Source organism: Microcebus murinus, chromosome 15 (assembly GCF_040939455.1).
Source record: "Microcebus murinus isolate Inina chromosome 15, M.murinus_Inina_mat1.0, whole genome shotgun sequence".
NCBI classification, from domain to species: Eukaryota; Metazoa; Chordata; class Mammalia; order Primates; family Cheirogaleidae; genus Microcebus; species Microcebus murinus.
This window is the reverse complement of record NC_134118.1, coordinates 34,529,680-34,552,199: the sequence shown is the minus strand read 5'-3', so window position 1 is coordinate 34,552,199 and position 22,520 is coordinate 34,529,680. Positions and strand designations below refer to the sequence as shown.

At 39.1% G+C, this 22,520-nt stretch overlaps 1 protein-coding gene across 1 annotated transcript; it reads left to right on the top strand.

Annotated features, from left to right (window-relative positions):
- The first annotated feature begins 11,413 nt into the window (after positions 1–11,413).
- NPY2R (neuropeptide Y receptor Y2) lies at positions 11,414–18,701 on the top strand. The gene is made up of 2 exons (XM_012783630.2): positions 11,414–11,599; positions 15,586–18,701. The coding sequence occupies exon 2, from the start codon at positions 15,627–15,629 to the stop codon at positions 16,773–16,775; it is 1,149 nt and encodes a 382-aa protein (XP_012639084.1). The 5' UTR covers positions 11,414–11,599; positions 15,586–15,626; the 3' UTR covers positions 16,776–18,701.
- The last annotated feature ends 3,819 nt before the right edge of the window (positions 18,702–22,520 follow it).

Below are 22,520 nucleotides of genomic sequence, written 5' to 3'. Positions count from 1 at the left end.
TTTGAGTATGCGATTTGAATTATGTCTGGAGTGGTTTTGATCAGTAGTTCGAATTAGAGAGGAGACAAAGGTAACCGAAAAGCCTTCTAATGTGGGTGTGGGGATGGGGTGTAGGTGCTTGAAGGACAGAGTCGTGTTGTGGGCAGGAATGGTGAGAGCAGCGTAACAGAATCATACGTGGGCACTTCAGTCCTGTCCACATCTACTAAGGAAGACTTTGGGGCAGGAAGGATCTGCTTACTTATAAAGGGCCTTATGTGATTCTGGACTCCCCAGTTCAAAAGAGATAATCTAGGCTGTAGAGTTTGGGGGAGTGAATTATGCAGATGGGACAGTAAAATTCCTATTTGTTTAAAGAGGTGTCATGAATTATGTGGGTAATAGATTGAGTTCTATATTTCACTTTCCCAGAACCACCTTCTAAAATAAATTTCGTATGTTATATATTATTTTTACTACTCAATAAGATTCATTTAAGAAAATTCAAAAAGAAAGATGATGAAGAAAAAAAATCAATATAGCTTGCATGGCATCAATATAGTTAGTTAACTTTTGGATATATTTCCTCCCAGTCTTTCTGCATTGTCATGCTTAAAAATATATGATTATAACATACCTACAGACATAAATCTTATGTTTAAAATAAATATTATTTGCATAGTAAACATTTTCCATGTTATTATATAGTTTTCCAGTAATGATTTTAGTAGTGATATAATATTTGAATTATTATTATTTATAGGTATCATATTTCTGGATTAAACCCCAGGTCACATATGACATTTAAACACTGCTTATAATTTATGCTATTGTGTGGTCTTCCCTACTTTTCTTTATGTGCCTGGATGTCCCATCTCCCTTCCTTCATACCTTCTTTCTTTCCTTCCTCCTTCCTTCAGGATATCCCCTTCCTTTTTTCTGACTAGAAGCTCTATGTCATCCTTGCTACAATAGGATGAAGCAGAGCACTTCAAAGAACTCTGCAAAATGTAGGCACCTGCATTCTGTACATAGCACTAAACACTCTTTCTAAAGTGAGCACATAAATACCCAATAGTAACTTTCATCAAAAAATGTCTTTCTGGGCTAGTCAAATATTAAGGCATTAACATGATTAGCTAAATGAAATGGTCTGTTCCTACATGAACAAAATGTTATGCTCATAGACATAGCCTGAGAGCAGAAATATCATGGTGCCCTCTAGGCAAAAATAAAAAGCCCCTAAAAATACCATTGATCAAGTAGTTGGGTCTAAACAACTTAAAAATCATGTATGTCCTGAAAGCTTAATACCTACTTGAAAAAACAATACATATAAATTTTTAAAATGTAATATTATTTTATTTTTAAATGAACACAGCTACATACCAATGGGATATAGGTGTGACTGTTGGCCCCTGCACAACTTCTCACACCTTGAAATTAATTTGAACCCTGCCACTCTCATTTCCTGTTCCTCACTGGCTTTTCACATGGCAATTGTTTTTGTTGTCACAGCAACCACTTCATAAACCAGGCTTCATAAAGATACGACGCCACTGAAAGCCATGTAGCACAATTTCATGTTGACACTGTGAACTAATTCAAGCTGTACTTTGTGCAGGGTCTAATAGATGTAAAGCACTGGCATCCAACAGGTATCGAGCACGTCTGTGATTTTCTCCAAAATTCCAAATTTCTTACGAGCACTCATGTGAATTTGCTATAGTGGCCTCGGGTGCCTCAGGGCAAAAGTTGGGAACCATGGGCTTAGCATCAGCTGAAATTTTTAATTTGTTCTTTATGTTTCATAGTATATACATAATAAAAGCATTAGGTACCATGAATATGCATAAATAACCCTTTTTTCAGTGGGGTCAAATCAAATTCTAACTTGCTAGATTTTACTACTAATTTATGATAACATGTATACTGCTTTTTAAAATTAAGTAATGCCCCTATGATATAAAATACTAAAAATGATTTTACTTTTTTTAGTTGGGGAAAGCTATGTGATTTGATTAACTTTTAGTGTCAGATGCCTATGGTGATTTTAACCCATACCTCTTATTTTATATTCGAGGGAACTGAGGCTCAGAGAGATTAAATGATATTTGCAAATAATATAGCAAGTGAACCACAGATTTGAGGTAGTGCTTCAGATCTTCCAAGACCAATGTCTATGCATTACTAAGCAATGAGGCCATGTACAGAATACAGGTCTCCACAGTTCCTCCTGGACTATGCTACTCAATAAAAGCAGAATTGTGGTAGTTAAATACTGGAATCGGCTTACACAGAACCTTATGTTGTTTTCTTGCCTAGAGTTTTTAAGAACAACGTTAAGTACCATTCACTTTAAGTAAACCATTATAGGAGTAAATCTACTTAAAACCTACCATCTGGAAGGAGAAATTTCTTCTTGGTGCAACTCTTCTTCTTTACAAAGTTGTTTATTTACTCACCATGTTCATCTAGGCGCAGATGTTGGAAATACCCCTTCTATTTTCATTGTGTATTCTTGCCTCAGGGCTTCAATTGGTAGGGAAGATCTTAGGTCTTGCAATCTTTGGCTCTGATAATCTCATCACTTGCAAACTATGGAAGAAAAAAAATTGTGAAATTCAGAGGCTGCAGTTCTTTTCCTGGAAAAGTCCCTCTTTAATGGGTATATTGAATGAACAAACTAACAGGAGCTAAATTGTAGTATAAAGCAAGGTGATGTGTGATGCCATTTCTCTTAAGCCGTCACCAATTCCTTCCCTCCCTGTACGCCCATGCCCTTCTCCTAATCACAGGTAGAGTATATCCCTCTTCACCCTTTGTATATAGGCTGACCTCACTAACTTTTTTCACCAAAAGAATGCAGCAGAATAGATGTTCTGGAACTTGGGAGGTCATGAGAAGACTTTTAATCTCTGCCTAGGTTGAACAGAACACTGTCTTTTAGAAGGTTCTCTTTGGAAAGGCAAAATCTATGTAATACATCCTACTACTCTGAGATGGCCCTAGACAGAGAGAGAGAAGTATGAGCCAGCTTCCAGCTGCTATAGCCAACCTAGCCCAGGATCCACACATGTGAGTGAGGGTACCATCATAGAAGAAAATCCTACAGCCCCGGAAGTTTCTAGTTGATGCTGCATGGATCAGATATGAACCACCTAGCTAAGCCTTTCCTGAACTCTGACCCACAATGAGCAACATAAAATAGACGTTTAAAGCCATTGAGTTTTGGGGTGGTTTGTTAGGCAATAAGAAAGCAGAGTAGGATGATCACACACTCTTTTAGTGTCACGTTGGAGCATCAACTTAGGAGCCTAAAGATCAATTAGTTGACTTGCCAGATGAACGTAACTTATTTAGTTTGACTTGTTTATCATTGATTAGAGTCCAGTCTCTATAAAGTTTGATGCAAACTTATAGAAAATTGTCGTCAAGTTTGAGTTTTGCCCAGCAGAGAAGCAAATGATTTCTGCCTAGTGGAAAATATAAGTCCATGAGTTATGGCTTTACTGCACAGCAAGATACCTTCCAGTTTTACACTATTGCATCGTTCTTACTCAGAATTCTTTCTCTCACTGACTATATTTGCCTTCACCTTAGGGATCCTACTTTGAACCTGCTTTGTGGTTATGCAGGACCAAATAAATCTTTGACATATACATACTATATATTTTGTTTGAGAATGTCTTTAACTTTGAAAATTACACTTTGACATTTGTAAATGTTTGTTCTTCCCCACTGGGTATCACATATTCTGGCTGAATGCAATGGGGAAGTATACTTCAAAGAGAAAATGGTATCCTAGTGCTGGGTAGAGCCAAGAAGGCCATCTAGCTAAGTTTCCATTGAGTTGGGCTACCTCCCCACAAAGCATTTCGTTGATTCTTCACACACATGACACTGAAAAAAAAAAAAACAAACACCCAACCAAACAAACAAAAATGGCCATTCCTCTTTGGGGCCCCAAATCTGCCATCAGAGTCCACCAGGAAATCTCAAACTGTTCATGTACTTCTTTAAAAGTCGGTGTAACATTAACAGACCAGAGACAATCAGTGGCAGGTTTGTGTGCAATTCATCTTTATATGTATAGTGTCTAGCAGAGTACTTATAATAAATTAAACTCTCAATAAAGATTTCTTTGTAGAATTTGTGGGTAATAAAATGTGAGAAGAATTTTATAGAATTCTTTTGTACAATAAAAGAATAGTGAGTCGTGATTTAAATCCTATTTGCCTTGTTCATTTCATGTTTTGAAATTTTTACATTGAATAAGCCATTTCACCATCTCCAAAATGATATATGAAAGGTATCTATAAATCTTTGGGTTCACTTCTCTCAGGAGATACCAATAGTAATTTAGCATGAGAAAGAACTTTGATTTTACTTTTACTCTTCTGAAAAATATTAAAATTAAAATTTGTTTTGAGTGTATGATTCAAAAACGTATATCAGATTATGTTTCTATATGCTATGAGGATAAACACTTATTAAATAAATTGAAATTTCTAAAAGGGTGTATGTTTCCTCTTCAGCCATGGGTCTTCTGTGCATGTTTCAGATAATCAAATGAAAATTTGCATTGATTAAATTCTGAATTTAATTTCATATTTTTATGTGGAATTTTAAATTCCACATAAAAATGTCCCTTCCTTTGTTCTTACTGAAAATTCGAACTGTGAATCATTTGCATTTAAATACTCTTTTAGATTTGGTTTCTTACCAGTATCAATATTCATTTGGATGATTGCTAAAAGATAAAAATCTCAGCAAAATGCTGCATATGTTGCTTACAATCCAGCTTAATTACTTTGAATCTGCAATTAAAAATTCAAAACAAACATAAAAAACCCAAATACATAGAAATAAAAATCATAGCAAATGATATTTATACTCAGTTTAGAATTTAGCATACATTTTATTTTGAATGACTACTTGCTTTTGTTGAATAAGACACCTGTCTTCTTCATAACATATTGCACACAAAATTTTTAAGAAATCTAGCCTATCAGCTTTGTGAAATTCACTATTTGGTGCCATTTCTTGCCCATTCACACTTTACCGGACCATTCACTACAAATGAACAATGTTTAGGCCAGTGAAGGGAGTAAAAGTTTTGCCTTTTTATCAGAACAAACTTGATTCAATCGTCTAGGTTTTTTTTAAAATTGAGTTTTTAAAAATGAAGATTATTTAAAAACAATACATTTATATAAACTGGTCTCTCTTTTTTTTTCTATGTCTACTTGACGTATCTGTTCAGATATTAACTTCCATTATTCCTTCTTCTACTGAAAAGAAAATTAGGCACAGATCCAAGCAGAAATACGTGTACAACATATTGAGAATCTATATTATAACCCAGTGGTCGTTAGGATATCTAGGTTCCATAATTTTTGCTACAAGACAGTGTTATTGAATGAAACTTTAAACAGAATTTCTGTAAGAGGAATAAGCTTAAGGATAAATAATCACTAAATTTACTGAACACAAAGCAATGCAGAATCAGTTTCAAATCTATTAAACACAAAAGTAAGTGTTCAGCTAGTTTGATTACTAATATTTCCTACCGATGGACTTATTAGGCTTTATTCAGTCTAAGAAGTACATTATTTTATTAGTTCCTTTGAGCATTTCTTCATTCCTGGAGTTTAGAGAACTCCTCCAGGTGAGCTTGCCGCCCTGGCTCCTTGGTCCTACACTGCTTCCTCCCTGCCTCAGATGTCTTCCTTTTAGCTGGTGTCCTGAATTATTGGTTTGCTTCTTTTTCCTTTCTGGAATCAGCTTCCACATTCAAGCTGCACTATACAACTTTGTTCTATTTGTGATTTAAATCAGGTTGCTATGGCTTGAAGGCTACTTAATAATCTCTCAGGAAAACCTGACATTAATGAGGAAAAAAACTAGCCTTCTGGCAGAGTGAAACCAGGAGGAGTTTCCCCCAGAAATCCAAACAAACTCATTTTCTTGTGCTTTTCTTCCTCCTATTTCAGTTTCTCCATAGCCAAAAAGTCACCACTTCAATTCATCGCCACCCTGGGGCCACTGAAATTTTATCCTGAGCACTGGATGTGGGCTCTATGATAGTCAAGACTCCATGTGACCTGAAGTATTTACCTTATTGTGAAAGAAGTTTCTTGCCTTTCCTTTTACTCAATTTAATCCTTGCGGTTAGGGTTTATGTAATGTGAACTTGGCTTAAAAATACCTCACTGTCATTCCCGGCTAGATTTTATACAAAGGAAATAACTGGACAAAGAATACTGGAGATATATATAAGATTGTTTATCGCAGTTTGTCTGTAACAATTATAACTAATCAGAAGATAATCATACAGTTTAGGACTAGGCAACCATTAAAGGAATAATGTATATCTGTATTTAAAGAAATGGAAAGATGTCTGCAATATATTTTAAGTTTAAAAAGAGGTTACAAATTAGTTAAAAGTTGAGATTTTACACCAATATGCTGATGATTGTTATCCTGAAGGATAAAATTTTACCCCCACAATGTTCAGAACTTACACTGTCCATATGTGGCTATAGTCATCCTTTAGTATCCATGAGAGATTAGTTCTAGCACCCCTGCGAATACCAAAATTCATGCATATTCAAGTCCTGCAGTTGGCCAGGCAGAACTAATAATATGAAAAGTCAGCCCTCCATCTAGGCCCTTCCACATCTGCAAATACTGTACTTTCCATTTGCATTTGGTTGAAAAAAATCAATTTATAAGTGGACCCTTGCAATTCAAGCCTGTGTTGCTCAAGGAGCAAATGCATTCCCTTTTATATTCAAATTAATTAAGAGTGAAATTTGGCCGGGCGCTGTGGCTCACGCCTGTAATCCTAGCTCTTGGGAGGCCGAGGCGGGCGGATTGCTCAAGGTCAGGAGTTCAAAACCAGCCTGAGCAAGAGCGAGACCCCGTCTCTACTATAAATAGAAAGAAATTAATTGGCCAACTGATATATATATAAAAAAAAAAAATTAGCCGGGCATGGTGGCGCATGCCTGTAGTCCCAGCTACTCGGGAGGCTGAGGCAGAAGGATCACTCAAGCCCAGGAGTTTGAGGTTGCTGTGAGCTAGGCTGACGCCACGGCACTCACTCTAGCCTGGACAACAAAGTGAGACTCTGTCTCAAAAAAAAAAAAAAAAAAAAAAAAAGAGTGAAATTTAAGGTTTCAATTCTGCACTTGCACTAGCCACATTTTGAGTGCTCAATAAATGCACATGTGTACTGTATTGAACAGCACAGATATAGAACACTGCAATTATGGTAGAAAGTTCTATTGGGTGGCATTATTTTAGATAATGCATATTTCTTCTTTGCTCTTTTTTGTTTTCTCTAACATTTTACAGTGGTTATAAATCTCTTTTATAATCAAAATAACAAATTATTTATACCTTGGGAGGAAGCATCTCTGCCTTCAAAATGAATTTAGACTGAAGGAAATTCATATCATGATTTACTTTATCTCATAAATACTTATCATAAATAGTACTCAATACTGATGTTATTTAAATTTCTTCATTCTAGCTATCTAAAAGGTCTGAATTGTTCAGTTATTCAACAGGTCCTTTACTGCACAGTCTCACTGAGAACATCTATTCAAGGAGAAGTAGAAAATTACTTACTTGGCAATTAATCTTTGGCTGTATTCCTTTTATATTTCTGTGCATTGAGGAATGGTAAGTAGAGTGGGGAGAATAGTATTAGAGCTATGTTTTAAATATTTTAGGAGATTTGTCAAATATCAAATTATATCAGAGGCTACAACATTGGAGGCCCATGGCCAGGCTGCTTTCTATTTATCTATCTATGATCTCATTTATTTTGATCTGCACACAAGGTATTTTAACTTTTCTTTTTTTTTTTTTTTGAGACAGAGTCTCACTTTGTTGCCCAGGCTAGAGTGAGTGCCGTGGCATCAGCCTGGCTCACAGCAACCTCAATCTCCGGGGCTCAGCGATCCTACTGCCTCAGCCTCCTGAGTAGCTGGGACTACAGGCATGCGCCACCATGCCCGGCTAATTTTTTGTATATATATTTTTAGTTGGTCAATTAATTTATTTATTTCTATTTTTGGTAGAGACGGGGTCTCGCTCAGGCTGGTTTTGAACTCCTGACCGTGAGCAATCCGCCCGCCTCGGCCTCCCAAAGTGCTAGGATTACAGGCGTGAGCCACCACGCCCGGCCTATTTTAACTTTTTAAAAATAAATTTCCTTCATTTAAAATTCAGAAGATTTTTAACAATATACATTTTGCTTCTCTTAAAAAATCATATCTGATAATAATGGATCCAGATTTTTACAGGGAAGCCCTGGGGAATCTCAGAAGCAGGCTGGTCTTTCAGCTAAAGCATGAGCTTTTTTTCTTCATGTTCACTAGAACACTTCAAGGTGTTCTAGTGCCCACCATTCTTGATTGTCTCCTGTAACTTAGCATGCTGGTACATTTATGTCACCGGCCCTACTGTAGCCATCCTGGGTGAGTCTGTTCCCTATTTGAAGGGCAGTCAGCACATATTCTGATTGGATATGGGATTGTCTGGGGAACTGAACTATGTGATACAAGAGAAATCAGGTGCCAATAATCCTGTTCTATCAAATTTTGATTAATTAGTATTTCACTACCACTTCCACAAACTTCTGTCCGTGTCGTGATTGGGTTTATGGACATTCATCATAGTGGTTCGTTACTACAGTCCATAGTTTATGCATATTAAAAGATATTAGTTAGACTTGTCATGCCCCAAATTGTCGTGAGTTAATTGTCAAACTATCCTTGATAATGCGACACACAATAAAGAGACTTTAATGTCAACGGATCAGTTTCTTACCCAGTTCTGTACTTTATTAAAACACATTAGTCAAAGTGGTCATTTACTCTTTTGCGGTTGCTGACCGGATGTCTATGGAACTATGTGAATCTTCTAAGACACATATGTGTCTAGAAGGGACTGAGACAAATACTCACATATGGCTAAGACGCTTTTGAAAGCCAATTCTAAAGGAGGCCAAATATTTTGTGTTATCAGTGTCAGTGAAATCAGGTGAATCCTCCAAAGCACTTACTCTAAAGGGCAACACTCGTGTTTTCTTGGATATTTGTTTTTGGTGGTTGCTGTTTATAGACTCTCCTATTCTTCTAAAGTTATAATTTATGGGGATATAGTTCAAATATATATATATATATATATATATATATATATATATATATATTTTTTTTTTTTTTTTTAAGACAGAATCTCACTTTGTTGCTCAGGCTAGAGTGAGTGCCGTGGCGTCAGCCTAGCTCACAGCAACCTCAAACTCCTGGGCTCAAGTGATCCTACTGCCTCAGCTTCCCAAGTAGCTGGGACTACAGGCATGCACCACCATGCCCGGCTAATTTTTTGTATATATATATATATATATATTTTTTAGTTGGCCAATTAGTTTCTTTATATTTTTAGTAGAGGCAGGGGTCTCGCTCAGGCTGGTTTCGAACTCCTGACTTTGAGTGATCCACTCGCCTCCCAGAGTGCTAGGATTACAGGCTTGAGCCACTGCGCCCGGTATAGTTCAAATATATTAAGGAGCACGGAACCTGTTGCATAAAACACATAGGTGAACAAAGAATATATCCCTAAGGTAAAAAAAAATCTACAAAAATATTTTAAGTTGGAACTGTGTAGAACATGTTGGATATTTTAGTTCTGTTTACTTTTGTTTCATGGTAATTGAAAAGCCCAAGCTGCTTTGTTTTATGTTCCTGTGGGCGTAATTCTACATTAACTGAAGATTAATTTCAGGTTACACTGTGTAAAGATGCCTTACAAATGCAATACTATTAGGGTGTGGGAACGCCTCAAAGGATTAAAAACTCCATCGTCCTGAGAGGAGCCTTTAATTAATATTATGGAGAATATTTATCTTTTTCAACAGCTAAACGTATGTCTTATTTTTTAATAGAGAAATCTAATCTTAATCTATTTTTTTGTGTGTATTTCAGAAAAAGCGAACCTGTATGATCATCCTTTTTTCAGAAATGACCATGCATAGAGAGAAAGTAATTAGTGCAAAGCCCCAGCACAGGATGGTTAAGGAAGGACTTAGGTTTCCAGTTTCAGGCTTTTGTTTTCCTAACTTGGTAGGCTGTACCCCTGCTCTAAAATTGAACAAGGGAAAGGGAGACTGGCTATAAACTTCTAGAAGGAATGGCTTAAAAGAAAGTTTCTGGAGGAATCCTGAGGAAGCAGACCCTGCAGCTTCGTTAGCTGATTGCACTAGCTAGTTTTGCTTCTCACTAACTCAGCCTGGCAGGCTCAAGGCATTAGCAGACGGCGTCGTCCCAAAGAGACAGGTGAAAGCATTCCAGTGGCACGAGTGGCGTGGGTCACGATCCAAGAGCAAAGGATCCGGAAGTCAGCTAACTGGAGAGAGCAAGATTGTGTTTTATGTGCGTGTCCCTCTGCTTTCCTCTCCTCTGTCCTAGCCATTGCCCTGAGGCAGAGCGCACGCCCCGGGCTCCAGGCTTTGGAATCTGGGTCCGCGCTGCCCAGCTTACTAACTGTCCGCAGACACCGGGTAAGGGACTTGCAACAGGATCTGAACTCGCTTTAGCGTACCGTTGGGGCGCAGCGACCGCCCAGTTAGAGGAGCGCCAGCGCCCCGCGCTCCGGCCCTGGGCGGGGGTGCGGAGGATTTGTTCTCGGTGCAATCCTGCGGCGCTTTTCCGAGGTTCTGCGCGTGTCCAGCTCCCCACCTCTGCTTCTACACGCGAAGAAAAGAAAGCAACTCCCGATTGGAAGTTGTGGAATTTTCTCAGCCCCCGCCGAGGCGCAGAGATTCTGCCTCCCTGGCCCGCCTCCCGCCAGCTCGCCGGTCGTGCCAGGGACCGCAGCCCCTCGCCCGCAGCTGGGCCCGTCCGCCCCCTTTGCCCTCCCCTTTTCCCAGCGGATTTGGCGAACCCGATCAAGTCCAGGGAGCCTGTCCTCGCCGGGCCGTCTCTTGCGGAACTGGGGAGCGGAGAGCAAAGGGCGAGGATCGTGGAAGGGAAAGGAGGCAGGGGTGGTGCAAACGTGTCCAGCTCCGGGGGTCGCAGGGTGAGTGAGACCCGCATCCGCGGACCGTGGTGGGGACCCCCGAGGGGGCGCCGCGCTGGGTAGGTCCGACTGCGCGGGCTTCTAAGCCTGCAGGCAGCGGAGAGACGGTGGACGCTGTCCCTTGCTCCCTCGCCAGGGAAACTTCCCGTTCAGCCCTCTGACCTGCAGGACCACCGTCCCCGCAGCCTCCGCACCTGTTTCGTTTTCTCTGAGGGCGGGATTTGCCCCCTCCCTGCGCCCCCACCGCGGATCCTCCCGTCCTCACCCGCCCACCCGGTGGCTCGAGCGGCGCAGCGCCCCGGCGTGCTGGCCGGAGAGGTGGTGGCAGCGCGGGCCGCCAGCCGCCTAGGCGCTACGGCTCCTCCCGGGGCTCGCGGGGCGCGGGCTGTCCCGGATTGCTGAGCGCACAGAACTGGGCTTGCCTTTGGGTACCTTCCAGTGCCCTCTCTGGGTCGGCTGGCTAATAATCATCGGACTGACCAGCTGTGCACGTCTTGCTTCCACGTCCCAGCAGAAACGCCAGGGCCAGGTCAGTAAGCGTAATTCCTGATTCTGATTCTTTCTGGGAACAGGAATATCTCAACAGGAGCTCTCTCGGGTCCTTTGAAGGGGGCATGGAGGAGGTCCTCATGAGTGTAGGGACCCTGTCCCCCTACTTTAGGAGGAAGAGGGTTGGGGGTGATAACATCCTCATTTTCTACTTGTTCACTAGGTTTCTTTTTTTCCCCTGAAGATTATTGACTATTTCCTTGACCCTTCTTAGAGATAGATCAGTATCTTTTCAGAACAGCCAGTTGTTACTGTTCCTGCCTCTTTTTTTAAAAAAAATCAAACACCTGTCTAAAGTGGAAGATGGTATTGGATTCTTCAAAGCTGTTAAAAGAATAAACACATTTATTTAAGCATTCACTCATGTTTTACCAGAAGGGCTCACCCACTGGTAGGAACATAGGGTGGATGAGAAAGAAGGCAAAACTAAAAGCTTTGAGATTGCAACAGAGACACAACATTTAAAACTCCATGACATGAAATAGACAATGCTGTTTTCAAAGAAAGGCCAGAAAAAGAGACTTCCCCTACCCGTTTTTTTCAACTTTCTACTTATTAGGCAAACAATCATGTCTTATATGTAGCATTCTTGAAAGTTCCCTGTCCTCCACTCCTAGCCCCTATAGGACTGACAAGTGTAGGCAAGTGTAGGGCTTATAGCACGATTTCTGAGATTTTTTACCTGGGAAAAAATTCCAGGAAGATGTTATACTAAGGCCAACCTGTGACAATATTGTTGCAAAAAGCCCCACAGTTTTAAATATATACTCAAAATATGAACTAGTCTTTGAACTCAGATAATTTGATATTATTTGAATGGGGGGGGGAGAGTAAACATCTTGAACTCTTTTCCTATTCTACAAGCACATATTTCTATTAGAAAATTCCTAAAGATTCACTTGTTCAAAAAACTGTACCATTCATAATTCTTGTTAAAATGTCCTAAGTAATGTAAGTATCTCATTCAAGTAATATACATATCTTATTTCAAGGAAAGGATTTTCCCTTTTCTATGATTTACTTTGCTTTTGAGTTTTCAATGTGGCAACTTCCTCTATATACTCTTTTCCTCTTCCACTTTTCTAGAAGTGCTGTCATAAAAAATGATACATTTTCTACTCTGGGTAATGCTTTGACCTGGCCAAAGGCCAGTACTGTGCTTAAGAACAGCTAATAGTGTCCATATGCTAATAGCTTGTAGATCAATAACCATTCCAGCAGAGAAGTTTTAAATAAAAGGACTTGGAAATTTCAGAAGTAGGACTAGGAAAAAAAATAAGTCAATAAATCAAGTATACCTCATACTCCTCCTCCTAATATCCTTCAATATCATGCTTGCTCTCAATTGAGTCTGCTACTACCTCCAAACTCTGACATCTTGGAAGCTCGTTAATTCTGTTAGTGGTTTGTCAGGGAAGAGTAATTGTACTCTGTAAAAGCAGTTTCTTCTATAGTCTAAGGGAAATGGTACAGCCAATCAAATATACACTCCAAGATTTAAATGGTGCCTTTCAGTTGTTTTTTTTCTAATTACTAAGGAAGGGAAGCAAATATGAAAAAAGGCTCAAGCTCCTTGGAACACCCTAGTTGAAATTTATGTGGTGGGAACTGGAACATAACAGTGTAGCAAATACTTCAGTGCATGGAAACTCCCATGCCCTTCTGTGTAGTAGGGCTCCTATGGAAGGAGGATGGTGAGAAACAGAGAGGAGAGGAACAGAAAGGGAGAGAAAAGAAAAAAAACAAACAAACAGAGAAATGGAGAGAGGGGGGGAGAGAGTTGGGAGAGAAGAAAGAGAAACCTTTAAGTTAAAAAGGTTTTTTTAATGGTATATATTAACAGGGTAAAATGTTATAATCAGGAATTAACTTCAAATAGTCGTACAGCAATTTTCTTCTATAAGCAGTTATCTAATTAAGAACTATATATATATATATATTTAAAGAGCCAACAAATGGGTGTTATGGATGTTATGTCATAGCAAGTAATCCTTATAGGCAGTTATCTCCAGTAAAGGCTCAAAATTACGCTACATATTTTGTTGACACCAGTTATTCAGTAAAAGTGTGCTTTCTTTTAGTTTCATATTTGTTTTGCCAAATGTTGGAGGAATTGCTGGAATTGGGAGCAGTGATGTATGACAGAGGCAGAAGATATATATTGGAATGTCAGGAGAGATGAGGCCAGAAGGGTATGCAGGGATGAGTTCAAGAATAGCCTTGAAAGTCATACTAAGGAGTTGGGATTTTTTTGTCTTTAGATCAGTGTTATCAACCTGTGAATGCAGATGTTTTACTGGGAGAGCTAATTAATGAGAGCATATATGCATACTATTATCAGTGTATGCAAAATAGAATCTATTCAAGAAGATAAAAGGGGAGGAATCTAATGCAGAGAATGGTTACACAAGTGATGGAAGCCAAACAAGGGATGTTGGGACTATCCAGGGATTATTAGCAAGGGCATGGGGGAAGTGATAGTGTAACCAAAGCCCAGGGGCCAGGGACAGCCACTGGAAACAGAATCACAGGGGTCTGTCCTTTGGAAACTAGAGTATGAAAATGCTGCTGAGCAGAGAAAGGGAGAAGACTATAGAGGCTTCTCCCTTCCTTTTGCCCTCTACCTACTTAACAGTGGCTGTCATTGACCAAAACCAGCCAGAGCCCTGAAGACTTGGGAGCCTGAAAATGTAGTCTTTGAGGGTCAGCAGTCTCATGGTGTAGAGCAGGGCAGAGCAGGGGAAGGGTGAGGAATGGAGCTGGGGGTGCACAGGCCCAGCCCAACGTTGTCTGTGGGCTGAATAAATGCGACTCACCTACCAATGCAGGCGGATGGTGTTATGGTTAGTATGATTAATAAAAAAATTCACTTGCAAGAGGTTCTGGATTAATGGCAGCAGAATTTTGTGATTATGAATATTTTCAAAAGGTACTACCACTATGATATTAGGCTCTGTATGCTTTTATAGACTGAAAAAGGAACCTTATATTAGAAAACAATATATTAATATTATATTGCTTTAGGCAATCTGGAAACATTGAAGAAAATAATATGATCATATTTGAATTTCAGAAAAAATATTTTAATGTCAGAATAGGCTTTCTCTGGTAAAATGGAAGAGCCTTAGAGGTACAATCCTCTGCTCTTTTTGCCCAAAACAAATCCTAGTTCATGACATAGGTTTATAAATGCTGGATGAATGCATGCTTGAGTAAATGTAAGTACCAAGATGGTAAAGCCATGCCTGGCATCTAGTAGATGCGCCATTGTATGTGTTAAGTGAATGAATGAACAAATAAATGGAAGAAAAAGAGGAAGGAAGGCAAGTTGGGAGACTGTTAGAGTTATTATGGTAAGAAATTAAGAAGAACAAAACCAATGTGGTAGAAATGATGAAAAGACAGAGGAGATGTGTAAGAGACCATTCTGTGGGGGCTAAAGAAGATTTCAAGAAAGCATAGAAAGCTGTATATTAGTTAAGTTTATTTCAGATCATTCAAAAAGGCAATTGTTCAGCACAAGCTACCTGTTTTTCATAGTGACTCCTGCATTAGAAAAAATGACTATGAAACAGAATCTGTTTATTTTAGATGTTTTACACTTCTCAAATTCAGGCACCAGGCAAATGGGTTTAATATTTGTTCCTTTCCTATACAGTTTGATGTTGTATATTTATAAATTTAAAATGGTCAAGATATTGAGGGAAATTTTCCTTTTTCAATCTACTTGAAGAATAATTTTTTGAATTTATGGCAGTTATAAAATTGATAAAGTTTATAATATTCATCTCACTTGAATGTTTGGTAATATTCACATTGGAATTATTACACTTTACCATTGTAGTATACATTTCAAAGACCTGATTTGAGCCCCAACCAAAATTAAACCAGTCCATCTGTGATATGTCTTTGTTTCACATTTGTGATTTCCTTGTTCTATATTTGTTCTTTTTTTTAAAATTGTAGATTCTTGTGCTAGTTGCAGGCCAAGTGGAACTGCACTGAAAATGGGCCCAGTGGGTGCAGAGGCTGATGAGAACCAGACAGTGGAAGAAGTGAAGGTGGAGCAATATGGACCAAGGCAAACCACTCCTAGAGGCGAACTGGTCCCTGACCCTGAGCCAGAGCTTATAGATAGCACGAAGCTGATCGAGGTACAGGTTGTCCTCATATTGGCCTATTGCTCCATCATCTTGCTTGGGGTAATTGGCAACTCCTTGGTGATCCATGTAGTGATTAAATTCAAGAGCATGCGCACGGTAACCAACTTTTTCATTGCCAATCTGGCCGTGGCGGATCTTTTGGTGAACACCCTGTGCCTGCCATTCACTCTTACCTACACCTTAATGGGGGAGTGGAAAATGGGTTCTGTCCTGTGCCACCTGGTGCCCTATGCCCAGGGCCTGGCGGTACAGGTGTCCACAATCACCTTGACAGTAATCGCCCTGGACCGGCATCGGTGCATCGTCTACCACCTGGAGAGCAAGATCTCCAAGCGAATCAGCTTCCTGATTATTGGCTTGGCCTGGGGCATCAGTGCCCTGCTGGCGAGTCCCCTGGCCATCTTCCGGGAGTATTCGCTCATTGAGATCATTCCGGACTTTGAGATTGTGGCCTGCACCGAGAAGTGGCCTGGCGAGGAGAAGAGCATGTACGGCACTGTCTACAGCCTCTCCTCCTTGTTGATTCTGTATGTTTTGCCTCTGGGCATCATATCTTTTTCCTACACTCGGATCTGGAACAAACTGAAGAACCACGTCAGCCCTGGAGCTGCCAACGACCACTACCATCAGCGAAGGCAGAAAACCACCAAAATGCTGGTGTGCGTGGTGGTGGTGTTTGCGGTGAGCTGGCTGCCTCTCCATGCCTTCCAGCTTGCGGTCGACATTGACAGTCAGGTGCTAGACCTGAAGGAGTACAAACTCATCTTCACGGTGTTCCACATCATCGCCATGTGCTCCACCTTCGCCAACCCCCTTCTGTATGGCTGGATGAACAGCAACTACAGAAAGGCCTTCCTGTCGGCCTTCCGCTGTGAGCAGCGCTTGGACGCCATTCACTCGGAGGTGTCGGTGACATTCAAGGCTAAAAAGAACCTGGAGGTCAAAAAGAGCAATGACCCCAATGACTCTTTCACAGAGGCTACCAATGTCTAGGGGAACTGGGGTGCGAAGGCACATGGATGAATTCTGACCAGAGCTGTAAATCTGGTTGATGAAAGCTCACAAGTGCATTTTGATTTCCCATTTTAAGGAAGAAAAAGCGCACCTGGGTGGAAACACCTACAGTTTAATTCCTGGAGAACTGGCCGGAGGCGCCTACATGAACACACTCATATTCAAGGATAGGGCAACAGAGGGGTTTGCTTGCAGTTGCTTGGTTAAATTATGGGTAAAAGCAGAGAGAAATACTTCTGGCTGTTTCCCAGAGCGAAGAAAACCTGAACAACGAATGGACACGCACAGCATTTCTAAAAGGCAGCAGGTAAATAATTTGACTTTCAAGTCACTTTAGGACCTGGATTGGGGAGGCCGTGTAATTCACTGGTCCCCCCTCCTCTGGTGAAAAGGCTACTGAATACAAATGTCACTGGGGAGCCACAGGCTCTCCTTTATTGTATTTTGGTTTTATTGTTCTTCCTATGGACGAAATCCATCAGGGAACGCTGCAGGTAAATGTTGCCAACTATTCGAATGACTTCAAAGAAATAACCTGAAATTTGCTATATAATTAATATTTTGGCAAATGAAGGAAGTTGTTAACACTCAGTGAGCCAAGTGTTCTTAAAACCAAATGCATGTTTGATGAAAGTTTCTTCAACTCACAGGCTGAAATTTTCAGAATTGCAAGAAACGCAAACCATCATTTAATTTCATATTTCAAGTTACTCTTGCTGTATGGAGAGACTATTTAGATAATAAAGAAGCCTACAACTTAATACTTTTAATCGCTGCTAATTGTTGTACCTTTTTGAACATGTATGGTTTCTGTTATTCCTGTTGGAGCTAAGTTTGCACTAGAAGTTAAATCAGATTAGAAAATAATTTTTGTGGCATTTTGTAACATTTCATGGCTATTTATAAGCAATTTTTGCACAGGTCCATAGTTCTAATGTGTTTACAGGACACTACAGTATTATTTTCTTTGAAATTAATCTTCTATGTACCCATTCATAATAAATAAAACAAATAATTTCATTAAAATGGACTAATCTGGTAAGAAATACTAAAGACATCAGATCCATTCTACCTTGCAAATGTTCTGTTTCAACCAATTTCACATAAGTTATTTGTCTTCTTTTCAACATAATTAGCTGTATTTTTGATAACTTATGAGAATATACATAATAAAATTATACCTATAAATAGTAGAACATAGATGCTAAATTATTTTTCATTTAATTATTTTATGAATATAATTTTTTTTCAATAATACCCAACCAAAGATGCTTAAAACTCTATTATATTCATGAAAAATAATTGAGATGTTAAAATAGTGGTATTTCTTTGGATGCTGTTAAAGAAATTTCATTGGAGTCATATTTTTGTAAATATGATAGAATTTGTGAATATATTTTTAAAATTTTAAATAAATTCAACATGGGTATTATATTTGGTTACAACATTAATTTTGTGAACTGAAGAGCTTCATTTTATGGACATATTTAAAATTCATACTATATCTTTTATTGACTTCCTTCTATACTAGAAATAAAAGATTGGTTTTTAAGCACACTGCAGTGTGCTTGGAATACTGTGTGTTTGGAACACTGAAAAAGAATGAAAACGATAGAAGGTTAGGTGGAAGACAGATTAAGAAGTCAACAAAAATTAATGTATATCTGTAATATATAGTTGAAGAATTCATTTATCTTCTGGTTTCAGCATAACTGTCCAAAAAGAAGCTCTCTGTCTTGTAAATAGCAGATACTTTGCTTACGATGTTAACACAAAATCGTGGTTAAAGGTGTTCCCCCAACTTGGAGAATTCTTACACTGTATATGCTACTGTATTAACTGTTGTACTAGATTATTAGAATCCAATTAATGATTCAGTTAACATATATCTGATCCAATTCATTATGTCAGTTCATTAATAAAATGTCTTTAATGTAGTGATTTTATTGTTGAAATAAACAAAATTGGAGAAATTGTGTGAAATTTTTACCAGAGTTCCTATCTAAGACAAGAGGGTAAGACTTCAATGCAACTGAAAAAGAAAAATACCCCTCCACAGTTGAGCTTGCTCTCTCCACATTCTGCACCTGACCTGAGTCCATAGATCCACTCCTATGGCTGCAGTAATAATCCATATTCTGAAGATGCTTGAACCTTCATTTTCACACCAGACCTTTCTTCTAAACTTCAAACCTGTATCTCTACTGGCTGACATAACATGTCACGTGGGTGTCTCACCAGTTTATCAAATCCAACTTGTCTCAAACAGAACCTGCCATTTCAATGCACACCTTGCCCCAACCCTCCTCTACGTTGTCTTCCTTATTCTCTGTCCCAATCATGATGGTATCATACACCCACCTCCCCAAAGCTTTATGCTTTGGAGTTGCCCTTGACTCTCCTGTCTCTTTATCCTACATATCCAATTAATTCCCACATCTTTTACTAATTCATAGTTATTTCTTGAATCATCCCCATCCCCATGGTCCAGGTGGTGGTTGTCTCCCCCAAATCCTCTTATCTCTCATCTGGATTAATGTAGTAGCTTTCTATTTGGTCTTTCTATATCTCATTCTCTTCCTATCCAATCCAACTTATAACAGCTAGCCAGAGTGATTTTTTTCATAAACTCAGATATTATCAGAAGCCACTCTTCTGAGCTTCAGTATCTCCTCATGATTCTTATGGTAAACTCACAGTGTTATGGTGACATGGAAGGCTGCTTATTACCTGCCTGTGCCGATGTGTTTTATCCCAGGCAGATTCTCTTTTCCACCAGTGTTTGCTGCTGGAGTTTAAGCATGAGGGCAACGACAGGGACTGTTTTAACCATTATGGTATCACAGGCATTTGTTATTCTTCGCACCAAGTTAGAAGTTAGTACTCATCCTGGGAAAATCCTGGGACACGATAGAAAAACCTCTCCTCAAACTGAGAGGCAGCAGAGAGACCAAAGAATGACACAGACAAATCAAGCTACATGAGTTGGATGCGCATATTAGACGTTACTTACAAGGCCGCTTGCTCCTGGGTGGCATGGAAATTTCTTCTACAGGTGCTTTCTTGCATGCAAAATCTGCATCTGCTCGTCCTGTGGTGTTGCCTTAAATCCCTTCTCAATGAGTGATGCAGAGCTTTAATATTGCATCATTGCAGGCCCGGTACCATGATCATGCACAATTTTACAACCTATGTTATGTTAATGATATTACAATTTCCCAGTAGGTGGGGATTTCAGTATTACAATTAGCTAAAGGGCACTACAGGGCACCCAAAGCAGTTATAAAGCAGTCAGGGCTGGTTTGAGCCAGCCCTTTCAGGCCGAGAAAGTGCTGAGACAGCCAAGAAAGTTCTGGGCTCCTTTCCCGGGCCTAGTAGTTATCTTGGTACATGCTTAATCTATTTTGTAACAACTTTGCTGAGTGCTACAGACTAGCACAATGTTTCTGTCCCATGGTGGGGAACATGCATTTTCTTCTCAGTACCCAATAAACATCCATCAAGGAAATTAAGTTTATGAAGTGAAGTAAATATATTAAATCCAAGATTTGATGATAGCTCTGCAAGATGGTAAAACAATTTTTTCCCATTTCATCATACATCTTCTAGGAAAGTAAGGTTTTGGCTATACAGAAGTCCGGTAAATATACATATGTGTTATGAATCAGATGGTTTTGTTTTGTTTTTTGAAGGCCATTAAAGGTAAATATTTGTGTAGTATAAAGGGCTCTACACATAGATTTCATTATGGCTCACACAAAATTATCTAGAACTTTTGTCACCAGGGAAGACAGAGGAGCCAGCCATGATTCAGATAGCAAGAGAAGCCATTGTAAATATTTCTGGCAGAAAGTTATTTAATATAGGGGATTAAAATCTTATAAAACCACTGGAATAGCTAGAGAACTGCAAGTTAGGAAAAATCTCATTAGCACTGAGGAAACTAGGAACTGCAAAATTGCAGGAAGCCACTACTAATGTCAACATTAAAATGGATGCTGCAAAGGAGAAAAAGCAGATTATCTGTTAAAATATTACTGTGTGTGCTAAACTCACACTCCGGTCCACCTCCTTCATAGACCCAACAATGCCTTTTGCTTATCTTCTGTTTTCCAAAATTCAGGTAAGTAACTCTCATTTGTGGAATATAACTCAAGCCTTGCTAGCATGGATTTGGGGAAATGTGACTCTCAGGTTTCCAACCCCTAAAATATAGGGGATATATTGCTCAGATGGTAAAATTACTAGTGTCAACCTCATCCTCTCCTTACTGGTACCTCTTTGAATTCTTCAGAGTTACAGCATGCAAGTTGACTATATCTTTTTTCCTTTTTCTCTTATCAAGGCCAATGTGTCAATCATACTCTTTAAAACTACCTCATTAATGAAGGTAGACAGAGAAGTGAAGTATAAATAAAGATCGTTTTATCTCTGATAGGTTAATTAGAATGGAGGAAGAAAGAATAAAACCTGTATAATTATGCGAAGACTTGAACAATTATCTAGAAACCACAGAAGAATCTAAATTCTGGATTAGTTTCCTAGTATGAGCAAAAGAAAATGATGATATCTCAGGGAGAAAGTAGTCTTTAAAATTTTCAATTTGATAAGAGAGGAAATATTAATATACATGGCTATAAATGACAAAAAATGTATTTTTCCTTAAGAAAATGGAAAACTTAAAGAGACAACACAAAGATAGTGGAGAATACAAACAACTTCATGCTTATATATCATAACATTAAACAAAGGTAAACATTTTATTAAACAAAGGATTACTAAGAATTGATTTGTAAGGATATATAAATGACATCTGTCTGTTAAACCAGCAGTTCCCAAACTTTTTGGCACCAGGGACTGGTTTCATGGAAGGCAATTGTTCCACAGACTGGGTGGGAGGAGAGTTGGTTTTGGGATGATTCAAAGGCATTACATTTATTGTGCACTTTATTTCTATTATTATTACATTGTCACTTGCCAGTCACTGACCGGGTTTTTCTATGAGTCTGCAAGCAATTGATTTATTATGGTCTTCTCATAAGGAGCACAACCTAGATCCCCAGCATGCACAGTTAGAGTAGGGTTCATGTTCCTGTGAGAATCTAATGCCAGGGCTCATCTGACAGGAGGCGGAGCTCAGGCACTGATGTGAGCTATGGGGAATGGCTATAAACATAGGGAAGCTTTGCTCTCAGCCTGTCACTCACCTCCTCCTGTGTGATCCAGTTCCTAACAGGGGAATAGGGGTTTGGGGACTGCAGTGTGAAACCATTCATTTTTTTCTGCCTTGGTACACTGGACAGATGTCCACAGACTCCCCAAGTTCTTGTGGTTGTAGAAGAACTCATAGGAAGAACAGCCTGCAGTTTATGACAATTCACACCACATTATCTGTAACTCCAGCTTTTCCTCGCTGATTTGAAAATGTATAATTGAATGGAAGTAAGTGAAAATGCCTAACCCTGAGTCTACTCTCCTTTATAAACAAATATTTGGCAATTTTCAACACTTTAACAAATTACTTGCAAAACACCACATGACAGATCATGATAAAGGAGTGTGCTGTAACATTAAAATTAATGTGTGCTACATTATCTTCACAGGAAATAAATGAAAACAGCAATGAGTCAATAATATATATTTTTTTATTTTTGCTCTGCTCATAGAAAAGCGACACAAATTACCAAAAATTGAGAAGGTGCATGTATGAGTATACACACACAT

Excerpts from the sequence above, each read along its gene's own strand:
- NPY2R (XM_012783630.2), top strand. The coding sequence starts at position 15,627 with ATGGGCCCAGTGGGTGCAGAGGCTGATGAGAACCAGACAGTGGAAGAA.